Here is a 16,363-nt window from a genome sequence, read left to right as displayed (position 1 = left end):
TTTAACACAACTCCCAGGTATATCGATGAATTGCCTGGCATGCTGAAATAAAAATAGAAAATTGTGCCGTTTAGTATACTGTTCCTCGCTTTGTGAAAACATTAAAGACTGTTGCTGTGTCACAAGTTTTCCCAGTAGAGGGCGGACTCACCTGTTACCTGCAATGTGATGATGTTTGAGAGTGAATGAGTTGTACTAAAAAAAATCAAGTGTTTTTGTGCGTCAGTAAAAAAAAGAAAAGGAAATGTTGAATTAAGTTATTTAGCTACGACGCAGCAATGGAGGATGAAACATTTGCGTTTGTGTACGCTTGCGTCTACGTGTGTGCATGTGTGCTTGCGGAGCGGAATCCCTCGGTGTACAGAGTCAACGCTATGTCAGCTTTTATCACTATTTGAATGCAGAACAAGAGAAGGGATGAATCTTTAATCTGACCTTGGAACTCGACGCAGACATGGAGACAAGTGAGAAAGTGACACAGTGACAGGAAGTGAGAGGAACAAAGTGTTTTGAGAAGTGATGTACGATCTTGCCGCTAAGAGACTAGGGGTTTTGACTGTATCAGGCATAAGAAATTGAAGTCATGTTTCTCACAGTTAAAGAATGATAAAATAAAAAAATTATCACACATCTTGGAAATAAGAATTGCTTTATCTTCATCGATGTAACACAAACACACATCACATATCTGCTTGCACAGTAAGTAGCTGGTTAGTAAATGAGCCTTTGCTAATGTTTCTTTTAGTTCTTTAGTGAGCTAAAAAACACCCACTTCACACAAACAGCCTGTCATCTTTGGCTTAGAGATGCAACAAATGTGCAGTGTGTGGCGGCTGGTGGCTGAGCACCCTCCCTTAAGCACACACACATGCACAGTTTTGTGTGAGGAGAGCTGCTATGATATGACAGACTATTCTGCTGTCCTTGCCATTTTGAACATCTATTTTTGTATTATATATATTTCTATTTAATACACAAATAGGATGATCAACTTTTTAGAGCGGTGGAGTGACGACCATGAAAGATTTTTGTGCAGCTCATGATAAAGGTGGACCGTACTGACAGCCAGATGGTTCTGACAGGTGATAAAAATCAATGCTATGCATGGTACCGGCTGGCACATGTCAGATGACCATGTTTACTATTTCTAAGACTTGCTGGATGTTTGTAGTCATTCTAGTTAATAGATGAATTTATTTCTCCCGCCTGTCCTTGCTGGAATCAAGATAAGAGTCTTATCTTATCTCTCTTCACCTCGAATAATCTATTGCTTTTGTGTAGAGTGATGAAACTGTTAAGGTGTGGCCTTGACCAGGACAAGGGAGTTTGTGGCAACGATGAAGAGATGATGGAGGTATAGCTAGTAAGTTGCTGGTGATTGCCACAGATGGACACAATGAAACTATTCAAAGTGACAATAAAGGCACATCTTGCTATAAAATCCATTTGTAATTCAAAAGCACAGTGCTGCCGGTGAGTATTTTTTTGTGTGGAGTCTGCATTTGAAAATAATGTCTGTATGCAATCCAGGCATTAGTTTCACTCGCGACATCCCAGACTGGCAACTGTTCTAATAAGCACCATTAGTGGAAATCATCTAATTGCAAAAACAGCTTTCGTGCCATGTAAATACGGTCAAGTGGCACCTTTAGATGCCAAGAGCGGTTTCCACCACAACAACAGAAAAGTAGAGAATGTCAAGAAAGAACAGGTCATGTGTCTTGAAGAAACACTTTGGATTTGGTTTCAATTATTCCCATCCAGCCATTAATTTACTTAAGTGCTTGTCCAAATTAGTGTTGCTGGTGAGCTGGAACCTATAGCTGATTTTGGGTGAGAGGCGTGGTGCTCACTACACACCGGACTGTTCGCCAGCCAATAGCAGTTGAACAGCTCCCATTCACTGCCTTTTTTATGAAAAACATTTCTCATTTCTGTGATTTTTCAGTCACAAGACAAACCCCCCAAAAGTGTTAACTGCAAAGTGGGGGAAAAAAGACGTAAAAAGACATTGATTTTTTTAATTTAAGCACATTGCACTAATTTCTTTTGCATTAGACCTATTTTCAGAAAGAGAAAGAAAAAGTGCAGTGTGTCACCCAAGATACAACTTTCATTTGGTACATATTGCATACTTTTTTGCTGGTGGCACTATGGTATTCATATCAGATGTCATAATAGATGAACCCACTTTTTATTTTCATGTTTGCTTGTAAATATCAGTCATCCAGGTAATCTCTTTCTCAAGGTATGGAATCAATCACAACTGGACTATGGATGTTTGGACTCTCATCTGAGAAGCCTCCATTAGTAAGTATAATTGGGATTGGCTATGAGAAAACCTCATCGTGATAACAAAAAGCTTCGGTGTCCCATTGCAAATACAGCGTGACAAACTATAAATACAAACAAGCCTGTTGGATATTTTGATCATATACGGTGCAGCCGTATCATCTTCCAAAAGTCTCTCCTCTTCACCACCATCTCTAGGCTCCACACCTTTTATTTCTTATCACGGCGAGTCGCTTTTTGGCTGTAATGGTTGCTGTGTCGCAGCAGAGCGGAGAAACTGGCACGAGGAAATTGTAGTTCCTGTCCACATGCTGTCCAGTTAAAAACTCACAACCACCGAGCGAGAGGAGATCTCACACTATCTTCGGCTGCATGTAGCAGTCGCCCACATAAATGTCCGCTTGGCTCTGCTCTGAACGCGTAATTGCTTTGTGCAACACCTCACCCACATACACAAATATTCGAAAGAGCTCACACACGGAGGCATGCTGCGCCAGTACACACTCCACAGCTCCACACCCCTGGTGCTAACACACATTATGTCGTAGCTTACTGAACGCAAACAAAATCATGAAGAACACAGATTGACAATACCAATCCTGTCTGTCCCCCCAGCACACCACCAACACAGTGTGTGTTTAGTGTCGGAGCCCGACAAAAGCGCACAAATGGTAAAGGTGAAGAAAAGAACAAGTCAGCCACACACAGCATGTCACTGTGGCAGAGTTGAAGGTCCAGCGCACTGCAGCATTTTGCAACATGTTTCTAAAACAGGACAGAAAGATCAACTCAGCCTATCCTTTTTGTGTCCTTATTACATCATCATGTCCCTGCCAGAGGCTCAATTAAGATACTGACTTTGACCCCTTACACAATTGTTAAAAGGAAGCAGGGGAAAAGAGCACTTTGCAAGCTGAAATTGTGAAAGCTTAAAAATCTGTCAAACACTCCAATGCATCTACATGTACGTCCTGAGCGGTTTGTCCATATGTGCCTCTCTGGCTGAGAAACAGTTTTGGAGAATAACGAGGCCATAAGCCTCAGCATTATACATCACCTGTGGATCTAATGGGATACAACACAAGAGCTACGTCGTACTAAATGTTACCTTTACAAAAACAATATTCCTCAGTTGAGAATGATACTATTAGATGCTTTTTAGCACTTTAATTTGACATTAAAAAAAACTATTTGGTAGAGAAATTGCTGTGGATCTTATTTAATTGTGTAGACAATAATGAATTTTTTGGTAAGTGTCAAAAAATGTTTTCAGAAAATGTGCAATTCTCAGTTGAGTGAAATTATAATTCTACCGTGTGTGAGTGTGCGTGTGCATGTGCGTGTGTGTGTGTATCTGTGCGATCATAGAGCACTGTGTTTAACAAGCACAATTGTTTCAAAGGATTACATTACAGGAAAATCAATTTTAACTAGATTGATTTAATTGCATGGCCAGCATTTCCAAAATTATTGAATTCTTTTTTTGTGCTTTCATCATTTTCCAAGGCTCAGCGGGGGTGTACAGTAGAAAGAACGAACGACTGCTATAATTATACAGCAAAGCATCCTACCAGTCAAACCTGCGAGCAGTAAGTAGGGGAGTTAAAAAAGAAGAATCTGAATTCAAACGTAGGTGTCAACCTACCACATCATTTTGTGTGGCCTTAAAACCTTGCCTCATTTTTCTGTTGACCTCTGTTCAAAATTGGACATGAAAATGATAATAACGAAATACAAAGACAATTATGTAATTTAACGGGGAAACATGGGACCAGAACTTGGCAGCTTCTGGCTGGCATATATCATCGTCTTTAGCCCTATATTTGAAAGTAAAATGTAAAAAATGTATTGTCCAATGTAAATGTAAAGCTAACAAAAGTATTATATAATAGTATTATAATTCACAGACTGAAGTGTTGCACTGGTCTGCATTACAGTACTCCTTAAAAAGACAAAGACAATATATATATATATATATATACCAATCACACCCCCAGCATGTACCATGTATGTGGCTTCATTGTTTCGACCAGGCCCCTGAAGATTTGTCCTGTGATCCAAGCATGTTTGGCATCTCAGCTCTATTGTCTCATTATCTTAACATGCTACAAAGCATTATCAAATTCACATTGTATTGATCATGCAACTAAGTCAAGCAATTCCACGAGAATTATCAGAAGCATATAACAAATCAATCCTATCGTTCAGTGCTCATTGATGAAGAAATTTCCAGCAGCAGTAACAGCATAGGACTAGTGTTAGAAAACCTGCACAAAAGATGGAGGATGAAGGAGCGTTCAGCTTTGCTAGAACGAGCGAGAGCTAGAGTGGAATAAAGTGGACAAAATGTCTGACTCAACTGGCACTATCACCATGGGTTCAAGTCAAGAGACACCTGAGATGTTAAGAGTGGAGAGAAGTGAGGGCGGAGGGGCAAAGCTTGCACCACAGAAATAAAGATAATTATAGTGACCAGAAATACGATAAAAAAGGGAATGGGAAAATGAGAAGATTGACAGGTGTTTGCGATGACAGAATGAAGTAATATTACAGACAGAATCCAAGGACAGCCACAACCAACAGAAAGAGATCATCCTACCAGAGTTTCTCTTAGAAATGTACTTGACATCACTGCTGGCTCCTGAGGCAAGGAGGGTGAGGATGAGGAGTAGTAGAAAGAGTGACGTCTTCATCGCTCTCCTCTCGACCGGGACCTTTGGATCAAACAAGAGAGAAATGGTGTTACATATAACATGCCATACATAATCCTGTCGCTTAACCAAATACAAAAAAAATAACATTACAAAAACACTAACAGTTTTAATGTTAGACAGGCTTGCCCTTCTGAACACAGCTACCTGTTACATCCCACTATAATTTATTTGAAAAATGTTTTAGTTAGTATTGCATTATGTAGTCAGCTCCTACCAGTATTGCAGTAGGAATGCCCACTAAATGTTGATTGATTGATTGATTGATTGATTGATTGATTGATTGATTGATTGATTGATTGATTGATTGATGGATGGAATATTTATTGATCCCCAGGGGTGGGGAAATTCAGGCCCCAGCAGTATCCATACCACAGAGTGGGTATACAAAAGACACACAGATAGCATGAGCGCAACTCAATAGGCTCTCATAAGGCTGCCACACAACGGCGCCACAAAGAAAGTCAGAAAGTGCTCAAGATAAAAGCCATCAAAGCAAATCAAAGCTAAAAAACAAAGGGAAAAAAGTAACAGCGGCCAACCAGCACCCCTCAATACAAGAGAACACCCCAAAACACACAAAATAGCCACCGACAGGTGTAAGGGCAGTCCAGCTCAACGGCGCCCAATGGACCGTGGTCGTGAATCGGTGAAAACATCACAAAGCAGGCAAACGTGCACCCAGTCGAAAGTCGTTGGTTCCGACGAGCACAAGGGAGCGGACTCCCCACAGGGGTTCCGGCTGCAAGGCCAAGGCCAGGGACCCGGTCATCACTGGCCGGATAAGCAGGAAGGCGTCGTAGAGTTACACCGGTCTCGACCGATGATCCCGGTCCCAGGAAGAAAAAAATAAAATAAAATATCCGATCCGAAGAGATACCGAGGTGCGGTAGAAAACACCAGCATCGCCGAATGGACAAAAAGACAGAAAGAAAAAGGAGAAAAGAAGGAAATAAAGAGGAAAAGAGAGAACACTGCTGGGAGGCAGCCACTCACGGCCCCATACCAATAAAAAAATAAAAAATCATTAAACTCATTAAACATAATGATCTGAATGTCCAGGCTCAATCCAAACTCCTTACAACAAGTTAGGACATTGTTCTACTCAATTATTTATGGCTAGAGGGAGCTGATTGGTAAACACCAGAAACAGGGCTGACAAGAGCAGATGGAGATGAAAATCTAGTGAGTTGACGTAAATCATTATTCTGACAATTGGATAAAATAGGTCTTAAATACACAAACACACATACACACACGCAAGCACACACACACACACAACCTTTGAACAAACTGCGGACTCATACTGTACTTTTTTTATATGCGCACGCACACACTCACTTGCACAAACGGGGGTCGGCAGAGTCATAAAAGACATGTTAGCAGTTATTCCACTGTGTGTTCAATAAATATGACAATATTGTATGCGTACTTTGCCTTGGATGGCAAAATCACATTACAGTCTGGACAACAGTTTAGTAAGATTTTGATGGCGCATGAGATGTTTTTGATATGGGAGCCATAACTCTTTAGCATCCAAATCAGCCTGAGGACTTTTAAGTAGCATGAGACCATTGTGGAGTACAAAGTACACAAAACAGAATATTTTAGGATTTCAGATTGCTACTGATCTCTGTCGACTTCAGAAGTACAGTATATTGCTTCTCATCCCTTGAAGTTGAAAGAGAAATATCTTTTCAAATCAAACTCCATTAGGAATTATTCATCCATCCATGCATTTTCTGAACCGATTCATCCTCACGAGGGTAATTGCAGGGAACACATAAACAACCATTCGCACTCGAAAACCCACCACCTCTGAAATGTGAGGCGATGTGCTAACCAGCGCATCACCATGCCGCCTCCTTTAGTAATTGTATCAAACTAATATTAAAAAAAAAAAAAACAGCTTCAAAATCATTTAATTGGTATAGGACAGGGGTCTTCAAACCTGGTCCTTGGTGTCCAGTTTCCTACGATATTTTCCATTTCCATGTCCATTTACACGTATCGAAATCTTCAATAGAATGCCGTGCATCAGTAAGTGTATCAATTTTGTGTTCAACTAAACATGGCCAGATTAATTTTACATAGGCAAATGTAGGTCATTTCAGTTTTTCAGTATATAGGTTTTTTTTTGTGACATTTTTGTTTGGCTCTCCGCAGTGAGCTTTTTCCGATGCAACACATGCGCCTTGGCTCGATAAAGCTTTGGAAACATTGCCGTCGTGACATCATCACAGCAGCATATCACCGGTGACTAAGAGAGTCCAATTAGTTCTGGCTGAGCAAAGGTCAAAGCCACACCACACAAACACTACCACATGGACTGTGTTTGGTCTTAGAATGAAGTGAGAAAAGCAGTGTGCAAGGCATGCAGATGAAGAATAAATGACAGAAAGTGTTACTGGATGCAGTGGCGTGTAAAGAGGGGGGCTGATGGGGCAGGGCCCCGGGCATCTAACTTAGTGGGAGCATCCAAACAAGGGTGAATGTGTATTCAACAATAACTCAAAATTTTTCATCATGTCACTGGACGAAAGTGTATGACTCATCATTGGGGCATGAGGCCATGGATCACCCGAACACCGTCATCCCATGGCTCACATAGCAACGCTCGCAGCTTGTCTAATTAGAGATGCGCTCTCACGCATTGCTTATTATCCCGACATACTGTACAACACCTCCTTTGGCATTCAAGTGGTAAATTCGACACTGATTGGACTTCTGTTTTGGGGACAACTACCACCATGCTCTGGTGGACGGTGGAAGCTTTTAAGAAAAGTCTAAAAATGTATTTATTCCGGAAAGCATAGTCTTGCCAGTTTTTAATGACATTTTATCTGTTTTATAACTTTGTTATTTTATTGCAGTAATTGTACCTAATTTTCCTGTCCTGTGTTGTGTAGCAATTTGAGATTTGCCTTTAAATGTAAAGTGCATTATCAATAAAATACATTATTATTATCATTATTATTATTATTAGACTGAATCCAACATCTCTGTCGAGATATATATACAGTACTACTAAGGATGAATTGATACCTTTACTAAACGTAAACATATCACGGAAAAGGAGGAAAGTTCACTAGTTAATTACATTGTGTAGATTTATAACAAGAGCTTTGATTTTTAATCAGACACTTGTGTGAACACACGCACGCGCACACACGCACGCACACGCACGCAGCCCTGATAGCAAACTATTCTGGTCTCAAATACACCAATGCTGAGCCATTAGGGTGCATCAGCCACACATCCAATATTAAAGACAGCCTGGAGCTCTTTTCTGTCACACTATCTTTTCTCTCCCAAACTGCATGAGTCATGCTGTTTTGGTTACAGAGGCAGTCTGTGTTTTACATGGAAGCATAAGCCGCCTTGTCATCATTATGAAAAATGTGATATCTGTCCTTTTAATCTCCTCATCAGGACACATAATTAGTTTGAATTTGAATTTATGTGCTGTCGTACTCCATTTAGGGTGGATATAAATTGTGTATTACATTGAGGCTGTGCAATGGTTAATACTAGTATTTCCCTTTTGCTCTCTTGACACACGCTTTAGTGTATTTGTGTGCACACCATGATTTGTGCACTCCGGATTTACGTTTTATGCTTTTGACTTTGCCAGTCTTGTCGTACACTGTGTAGTCTCATTTGTGACAAAGCAACAGTTTAAGTTTTCTTTCTCATTTTAGGTCTTTGGCAAGTAGTGCACATCTCTCACAGAGTGGATTTGAGGATGACAGAATTCGCTCACAAAACACTAACTACAAAAACAACATAAACTCTAGTTTGAATAATTAACAGACAATAATGTTATAGGGAGCCATAATATTAAATATACTTACAAATTGCAACGGAATCCAATACAGCTTACGAAGAAGGTAACGCTCAGTTTTGATATTTATTTGGTATTTATTCAACATTTACACTTACTTTTAACATTTTACACATTATTGTAGTCTTTCATTAACCGTTTTGTAAAATCACATTATAAACTGTGTTGTGCTTTACGTAACTTTCTAAGCAATGTAAAAGAAGCACCATTAAAACCCAAGACATCATTTGTGCAATTACCTATGCAATGAGTGTCATTCTGACTGTGAGGTGGACGAGTGGCACTGATGCCACAGGACTCAAATGATAAAATATTGCATATAAAATATACTATATTCTTGTATCTGTGGTTAAACCTGTATCCTCCTAGTTTCATTCAGCACCCCTCAACAAAGTTTGAGGAGAATTAATTAATTAATTTATTTATTTATTTATTGTGCATATAAACACGCTACATTTTTCTGTCCTAGTTTACTGGTTAAAATGAATGCCATGTATTCATGTCACAAAATGTCTTTGCTTCGAGGGAAAGATTTTCTTTGCTAGATAATGTTCCGTGCGGCTTATCCTTTAATTGGATGTGCGTCCGTAGGTGCATGCAATAAAAGCTCTATAAATTCGACAACACTTCTTTTTTTTTATGCAAACCCATAACACGCCATAACTTGCTTTGGGGAAGTACGTATTTGTCTTGATGGCAATATTGCCTGAGCGCTTCCACCTTGCAAGGCAAAAGACTATTATGCTTAGCACCGATTAAGTCTAATGCGAGCCAAGGACATATTTCACACATCATCACCCCATGTACATTGGGCACATTTGGCACCAAACTGTTATCTTTATGACAATTTCCGACCCTATCATGATAGTTGGACCAAATACTGTTTCTAGTACGTATTTGCAATACAACAGCTCAACTGAAGCTTATTAGCATTCGCTTACCAACTAAAAAGACCACAGGTGTGTATACCTAATCTTACTCTGTTAAGCCCACTGACTTGGATATCCGACCTCTGGAAGCTGAGATGCCCTTTTGACCGCCACTGTCAAGATAGTTTATCCATATACTGAGTGAGTCTTACAACTCTCTCAGACATAGCTCATCAAGCTGACACACTGCCCCGGAGACTGCAATTGCTTCTGACTCAAATATCTCACAATTCAAGGCATTACCACACAAATATTGCAGCTATTTCTGAGAAGCACAAATATTTTTTTCTGACACAGAAGATCACACACAGGCACACACAGATAGACACACACAACACACTAACACGCTGCATCCACAGAACAGCTGGTAAACAGACTGTTGAGAGGAAGTGAGGGAAGGAGGGGTTTAGCTCATTTGCCATGTGGTTGTTTTGGGTGATTTCACAGACAAACTCCAAGGTTGTGTGTAAAGCTGCAAAACAAATAGGTGGAACTTTAAGAGACACATTTGAATGGTCAGTCAGCCGATGCATTTGCAGTGAAGCATTCATTTATCACGTAAAGTGAAAAACTTAACACTAGCATGTCAGTAAACAGTGTGTCAAGTGTCAATTCTGAATATGTTATATAGATTAATTCTTAAATGTAATAATATTTTTATGAAAAAAAGCAGCCATGTTTCTATTGCATTATAATAATAGTTATTATTAATATTAATGTATTTAAAAACTTGCTAACAATTTACCATCTTATAAACACCACAACTAATAATATTGCTGAATCTAAAAATAAATCCCTATTGTAATTTATGAGAGAACCCATTTCATAACCTTCATTGGAGTATTGCAAACTCACAAAAACATTTCAAAGTTAACCACCATGAACATTTGAAGGAAGAAAACAATAACTCTGTTACGCAGATTCCCTGATGTAAGAACTACATTGCTCGCATCAATGCTGTATTGAGCAAAATTAGAATTTTATCTAGCAAGTTGCTATGGCGCTGATGCACCAACTATCAGCTAGGTGCCAAAGGGTCCTTGAGCAAGGTACTGAACCCCCAGTTGTTCCTGATGCTGCGCCATCAGTGGGTAAATGTGATGTCAGTGTGAAGTGCTAAACAAATTGCAAGTAAAACCAATATCATTGTGTCGCGGCGCTTGCAATTATACTGTGCCCTCTTAACATCATCATTGGTAAGGCTTATTTATGAATATATAGAATTTCAATGCCATCAACCATGGCCATGGTAGATGAAGGCTAACATACAACCATAAACAGCAAATAAGCCCTCGGTGAAACTAAATATTTATAAAAAAGAATGTATATAATTATAAATTTTAAAAAAGCCAAGCTAGCTTCAACGCAGAGTTTATTACGCTACACTTATGATGGGCACAAAAATACATCCCTGAATATTGTAATACTGAACAAAAGTCTCTTAGGGGCCACCCTGTTATGGTGCCAAAGGGACACTAAATAATAAATCAAATAAATATTTACACATTTGGTCTGTAGTAGTATAGGTCCATAGGGATTTAAAAGGAAGTCTTTTAGTCTTTCACAGTAGGAATACGAGGCAACATGACACTGACAAACACATCAACATTTATGGATGCATGCACAGAGAAATACGCAGCATGAGGTGTGTGCTAATGAATGCAGTACCACCTGTTCAGTAAATGATCTAATTGCTCTCAGCAGGTTCCCATTTCCTCACTTTTACACAGTTACAGCACCATTTAACAGGTAAGAGACTGCTGCCGCAAGCCATCCTTGCCCTCACACCTTCACTAATTCAACATTTAACAGGATCTCTTGTGATGAGACACCAGTTGCTTTCAAGTGAGGAGAAAGCTCAGATGGTGAAAGGGAAGTGGGCAAAAGGTAGCTTTTAAAAGGAAAATCAAAAGATGCCGGGATGAGCTCTAAGGGCTAGGGCAAAGATGAGCAAATTAGTGTGCAAGTGCAGGAAAAACACACTTGAAAGATCAAAGATTGACTTGTGTGATTAATAAATTGTTTATTGTCAGGGCAACATGCTGAATATTTCCAATAGGAGTATCTAATCCATCCATTCATCCATCCAATCCACCCATTCATCCATACAATCCATCCAGCCATCCATCCATCCATCCATCCGTCCAATCCAGCCATCCAATCATCCATCCATCCACCCAACAAATCCATCCATCCATCCATCCAACAAATCCATCCATCCAACAAATCCATTCATCCACCCAACAAATCCATCCATCCATCCACCCAACAAATTCATCCACCCAACAAATCCATCCAAAAAATCCATTCAGAGGTGTGTAAAAGAAAACACCTTTGGGGTTTTCTTTCTGTTGAGACTGTAATCTTGCAACTATACTATAAAAAGAAAAGAGAGAGACAGTTTAAGCACAGACACATATATAATATACATGTTTTTCTGGTCATGAACATTCACTGGTATATTTGGTACTATTATTTAGTATATTTCATACTATTACTGTTTAACTTATAGGGAGAAAGATGCACCTTTTTTAGAGGTATAAATGTACTTTTTTGTGATATTGTGATACTTCTTTTACAAGTGTAAGGGAATTCTAGCAAAGGGAAATTGGCTTGAAGAGAGTGTTACAAACATTAGCATAATGATAAAGGATGAAAGGTTAAAATGAATTGTTCAATGTTAATAATGTTATTTTGTGCTTCATTCAATTCCTTTACTGAATAATAAAACTGTGCGGTCTATTGAGCAGGGTAGTAGAACTAGCAGAGAGTACAAATAGCGTTAACTCCAGGGATTCACTGATATTAGATAATGACAGACTTTAATCCTATTTTGAATACATTTCAAGTTGAAAAAAAACAAGTAACATTGAATAACAATTGAAAAAAATGACTAGCTGTTTTATTGAACAAAAGTTTAAAAATGTACTGTACATTTTGTGAAGTGTTCAACATTTTAAGAGGCCAAAAAACTGGCTTTTTATTGAATATTTGACAAATATCCGAAATTTTTTTTCCTTGACGTAGACACATGCAACCCTACATACCAATATGTTAGACACATTTGGCACTTCACATCTTGTTAGCAACAACCTCAGAAGTTAGTGATGTGTGAGCTGGCCCTAAGGCAGTCACACTACTCAAATTTGGCAAAAGCCAAACAGAAGAAGCACTTGCGATCTGCCATTTATGTAAGCCTGTTTCAGCATTTAATATATTCATATTACTTTCTACGGTATGAAATAGGTGTTCATGCTCATATTTTAATATATTGTATATATTGCAGCAACAACTAAGTTAGTAGATGGAAATCTAGATGCACAGAGAGCCCAAAATAACGGATCTTCATCAGTAGCAGCACAATGGTGTCGGTTCCGAACATGTATGGTTGCTTGTATGGGTTTTCTTTGGGTATGGTGAGAATACGTATACTGTGTGTTTCTAAAGTGTACAAGGGTATGAATGTTAGTACACATATAAAAGTCTCAAAAATTCAGCACATGGTTTGGTTTTGTAGAGTCACATCAAACGTGTTGCTTCCGCTTGATTGGTCAAAGTGAACTGTAACTTTTGAATAACAATGGAAATTGAAGTAAACAAAATAGACCCGGCCATTCTGACCACCACCAAACATTCATACACCAGTGTGAGTGGCACTGGAGTCAAGGAGGATGAGGTCTTCCCCAAGGACACAACAACCCAGGACTTGGGTATCGAACTGCCAACCCGGTGGTCTTTGGACTGCTCTACCACTGATCCACGGCCGCTTCAATTAAAATAACATCCGTGGCATAAACAAGTTGTTTGATTTACCTTTGTGGGGATTTCTTTCAAGGAAGGGGATCAGCAATTTGCCCAAGATGTGAGAGTTACAAAAATAAAAGACCTCGAGAACATGAAAGTCATTCACCATTGCAAATGCTTTTTTTTCCCCTTCAAGCAGCTTCTTTCCAAGAAAAACAATATAATGACAGCACACACAACAGACAGAGATCCCGCTTCCTTTGATGTTTGTATTGAATCGAGTAAAATAGTCTATGATCAGGCAAATGAATAAAAATAAATACAACCAGTACTAAAGTAAAATTGTGGAACCTCAGGCACATATGTATGTTGGTACATACAACCTTGCCTTCAATAGTCTTTCCATGCACAATAGTTCACATTAATGCAGTACATTCCTTGTCAGTGTTACAATTATTGCAACAGTCATACAGTCATAATCTCTAATCCAGAGTGTTCTAGTCCACTTGAAATTCATAAATTTGGATATGCCAGTTTTGAAGAGAAGTATGAATGATTATGCATGTTGACATTTCACTTTCTAGTGTAATTTGCAGCTAAAATAATACAAAAAATGGTGAAAATATTTGTTTCTTGATGGTTTTTACTGTGCAATCTTTGACTGACATGGCATATCAACACTAATATAATGCATACATTTTCCTTTCTAGTGACGAGGTGTTTGCTGGCCTGCCAGAGATCTTCAGGAAAGACATGAACCGCATGGCAAGGCTGGCCTCGCCACTGTGCAGCCTGCCTTGCAAAGCAAGCAGTTGCAGTCGGGCAGGCAACATCATTTCCATTGCTCATTGATACCATTCAGCCAATTTTTCAAAAGATACCAATGTCTTCCGCTACATCTTAACACCTCAATGGTCAAGGATGACAAGGTTACGGATCATAATTAGATTGAATAATTAAATAAGGATATGAGCAGTAAAGTGATATCCCAGTTTTTAAGGCATTCAATATGAGAACGTTCATATGAATGAATACACACTGGCGCAAATCAGCCTAATATTTCATCTTTTTTTTTTCCCCCATTTCTTAAATACCTGTACCTTGATCAGTATTAATGTACTGAAGTGCAATGAGTGGCACAAAATGGCCCTTCCTTACATGCTGTGAAAGTCAAAAATGAAACATGCAGAAAAGTATCCACGCAAATTATTCAACCCTGACTGTGCTTCTGTGGTGCAAAAATTAGCATAATCCAATTCAGTGTGACTATCAACTGAGTGTCATGATAGGCAAACTTCAGAAATTGTGTGAAGGCAAGTCTGTCAATATGCAATAACATGAACCAACAGACTTTGTAAAAGACATGTCAAATGTATCATACGCTCTATTGGTTAGCTATGTGACTCACCCCATGATCATGTGACACTGAACAGTAAATAAAAATTAAATTATTTTTCACAGACCAAGGTCACAAAGTGCTTCATGATAATAAAAATAATTCTAAGATGACACATGTATACAATTAAGGGAATACGGTGGAAGATAAAATGCTTACTCAAAAAGGCAAGTCATTAGTTGCTTTTAAAAGCATCCACAGAGTCCAGAAACCAAAGGGAGCTCGTTCTAAAAACATCAAGTCCTTGCTAAATATTTGCACTGTGTCCCTGCTTCCAGTCTATCTCAACTTTGAAATGCCAGCACGTATGTTTTTCACATCTCATATTAAACAATTAAAAATGCTCAGTTGTCAATTTTATTTACAGGTTAATCTAAAGCTGGTTATGTACATATTCTAGTCAAGACTTTTGTCAATCTTAAACCTGTGCTAACTATACAGACAACTTATTAGAAGCATTTGAGTATTTAGAATGGTTACAGGAGTGAGAAAAAAAAAAGAGTTAATAAATGATTGTCAAACATGACACTAAAAAAATTGAAAACAAAAAGTCATAAAACAATGTTTTATTTTTGTTTTCTTTATAGAAATCTTAATTGTTACAGCAATGTAAAAAGTGAGCCTGTGTTGATGCATAAACAATAAATGCACTAACAATTTTAAATAGTTGGGAAACATTTTATATTTGTCTTCATTTCCGTCATGCTCCTTTGGCTGCAAAATTAATAAATAATCCAAAGTCAATTATTGAAGCACAACCAACATTCGTAACAATTAGAGCGGTTTTGACATGTTTTCTAAGCTTGTATTCCATCGCCTTTTTCTTCCTGCCACAAAGTGGTGAAGCAGTGTAGAGGCTTTAAATGAATTCAGTTTCAATTCAGCGGTACCAGCCGAATGCTTGTATTGATGGATTCAATTGTTTTTTCTGTTATGTTCTTTTCCTTTTCTAAATAAAATTTAATTAAATACATTTGACAGAATTGAACAGTTTACAAATTTTATCAGCGTAAGACAAGGCAACAGCTCAGTTATTGCCATTAGGTTACACGCATAATCTTTAAAATGACAGTTTGCACCAAATTGCCCTACTGCCGGTTTGAATCGACCTCCACATTTGAAACAGTTATGCTGAAGCTTGTTCATGCAATATTTAACCAAGACCTTTTTCCAGCGCCTGAGCGAGAAACTCACAATACAGGACGACACTAACTGCAAACTGCTGAGTTATACCTGTTTTTGTAGGAACAAACTAAAAAGTGCTGTGGAGCATTTCCAAACAAGAATTTCCAACATGCTTCCGCGTTTAGAATATTTGTGCTTTTCGCGCAAAATGCTACATAGTCTATTCATAAGCAAAACTTGTCGTTGGCGTTTTTATCATTTCATTTAGGTGCAGGAACTCCACTGTTGCCCCATCCTTAAATCCACTTACAATAAGAGGACT

General features: G+C 38.6%; 1 protein-coding gene across 2 annotated transcripts in view; it reads right to left on the bottom strand.

Moving 5' to 3' along the window:
- The window catches only part of il1rapl2 (interleukin 1 receptor accessory protein-like 2), a 214,271-nt gene that overhangs the window by 178,264 nt on the left and 19,644 nt on the right, over positions 1-16,363 (bottom strand). For both annotated transcript variants that reach the window (XM_061291097.1, XM_061291089.1), the window contains exon 2: positions 4,892-5,006. In XM_061291097.1, coding sequence (XP_061147081.1) covers positions 4,892-4,985 — 94 coding nt within the window. In that variant the 5' untranslated portion in view covers positions 4,986-5,006. The remainder of the gene's footprint in view (positions 1-4,891; positions 5,007-16,363) is intronic.

Source organism: Syngnathus typhle, linkage group LG1 (assembly GCF_033458585.1).
Source record: "Syngnathus typhle isolate RoL2023-S1 ecotype Sweden linkage group LG1, RoL_Styp_1.0, whole genome shotgun sequence".
Lineage (NCBI taxonomy): Eukaryota > Metazoa > Chordata > Actinopteri > Syngnathiformes > Syngnathidae > Syngnathus > Syngnathus typhle.
The sequence above is the reverse complement of the archived record's forward strand: the minus strand, read 5'-3'. Positions and strand labels throughout refer to the sequence as shown.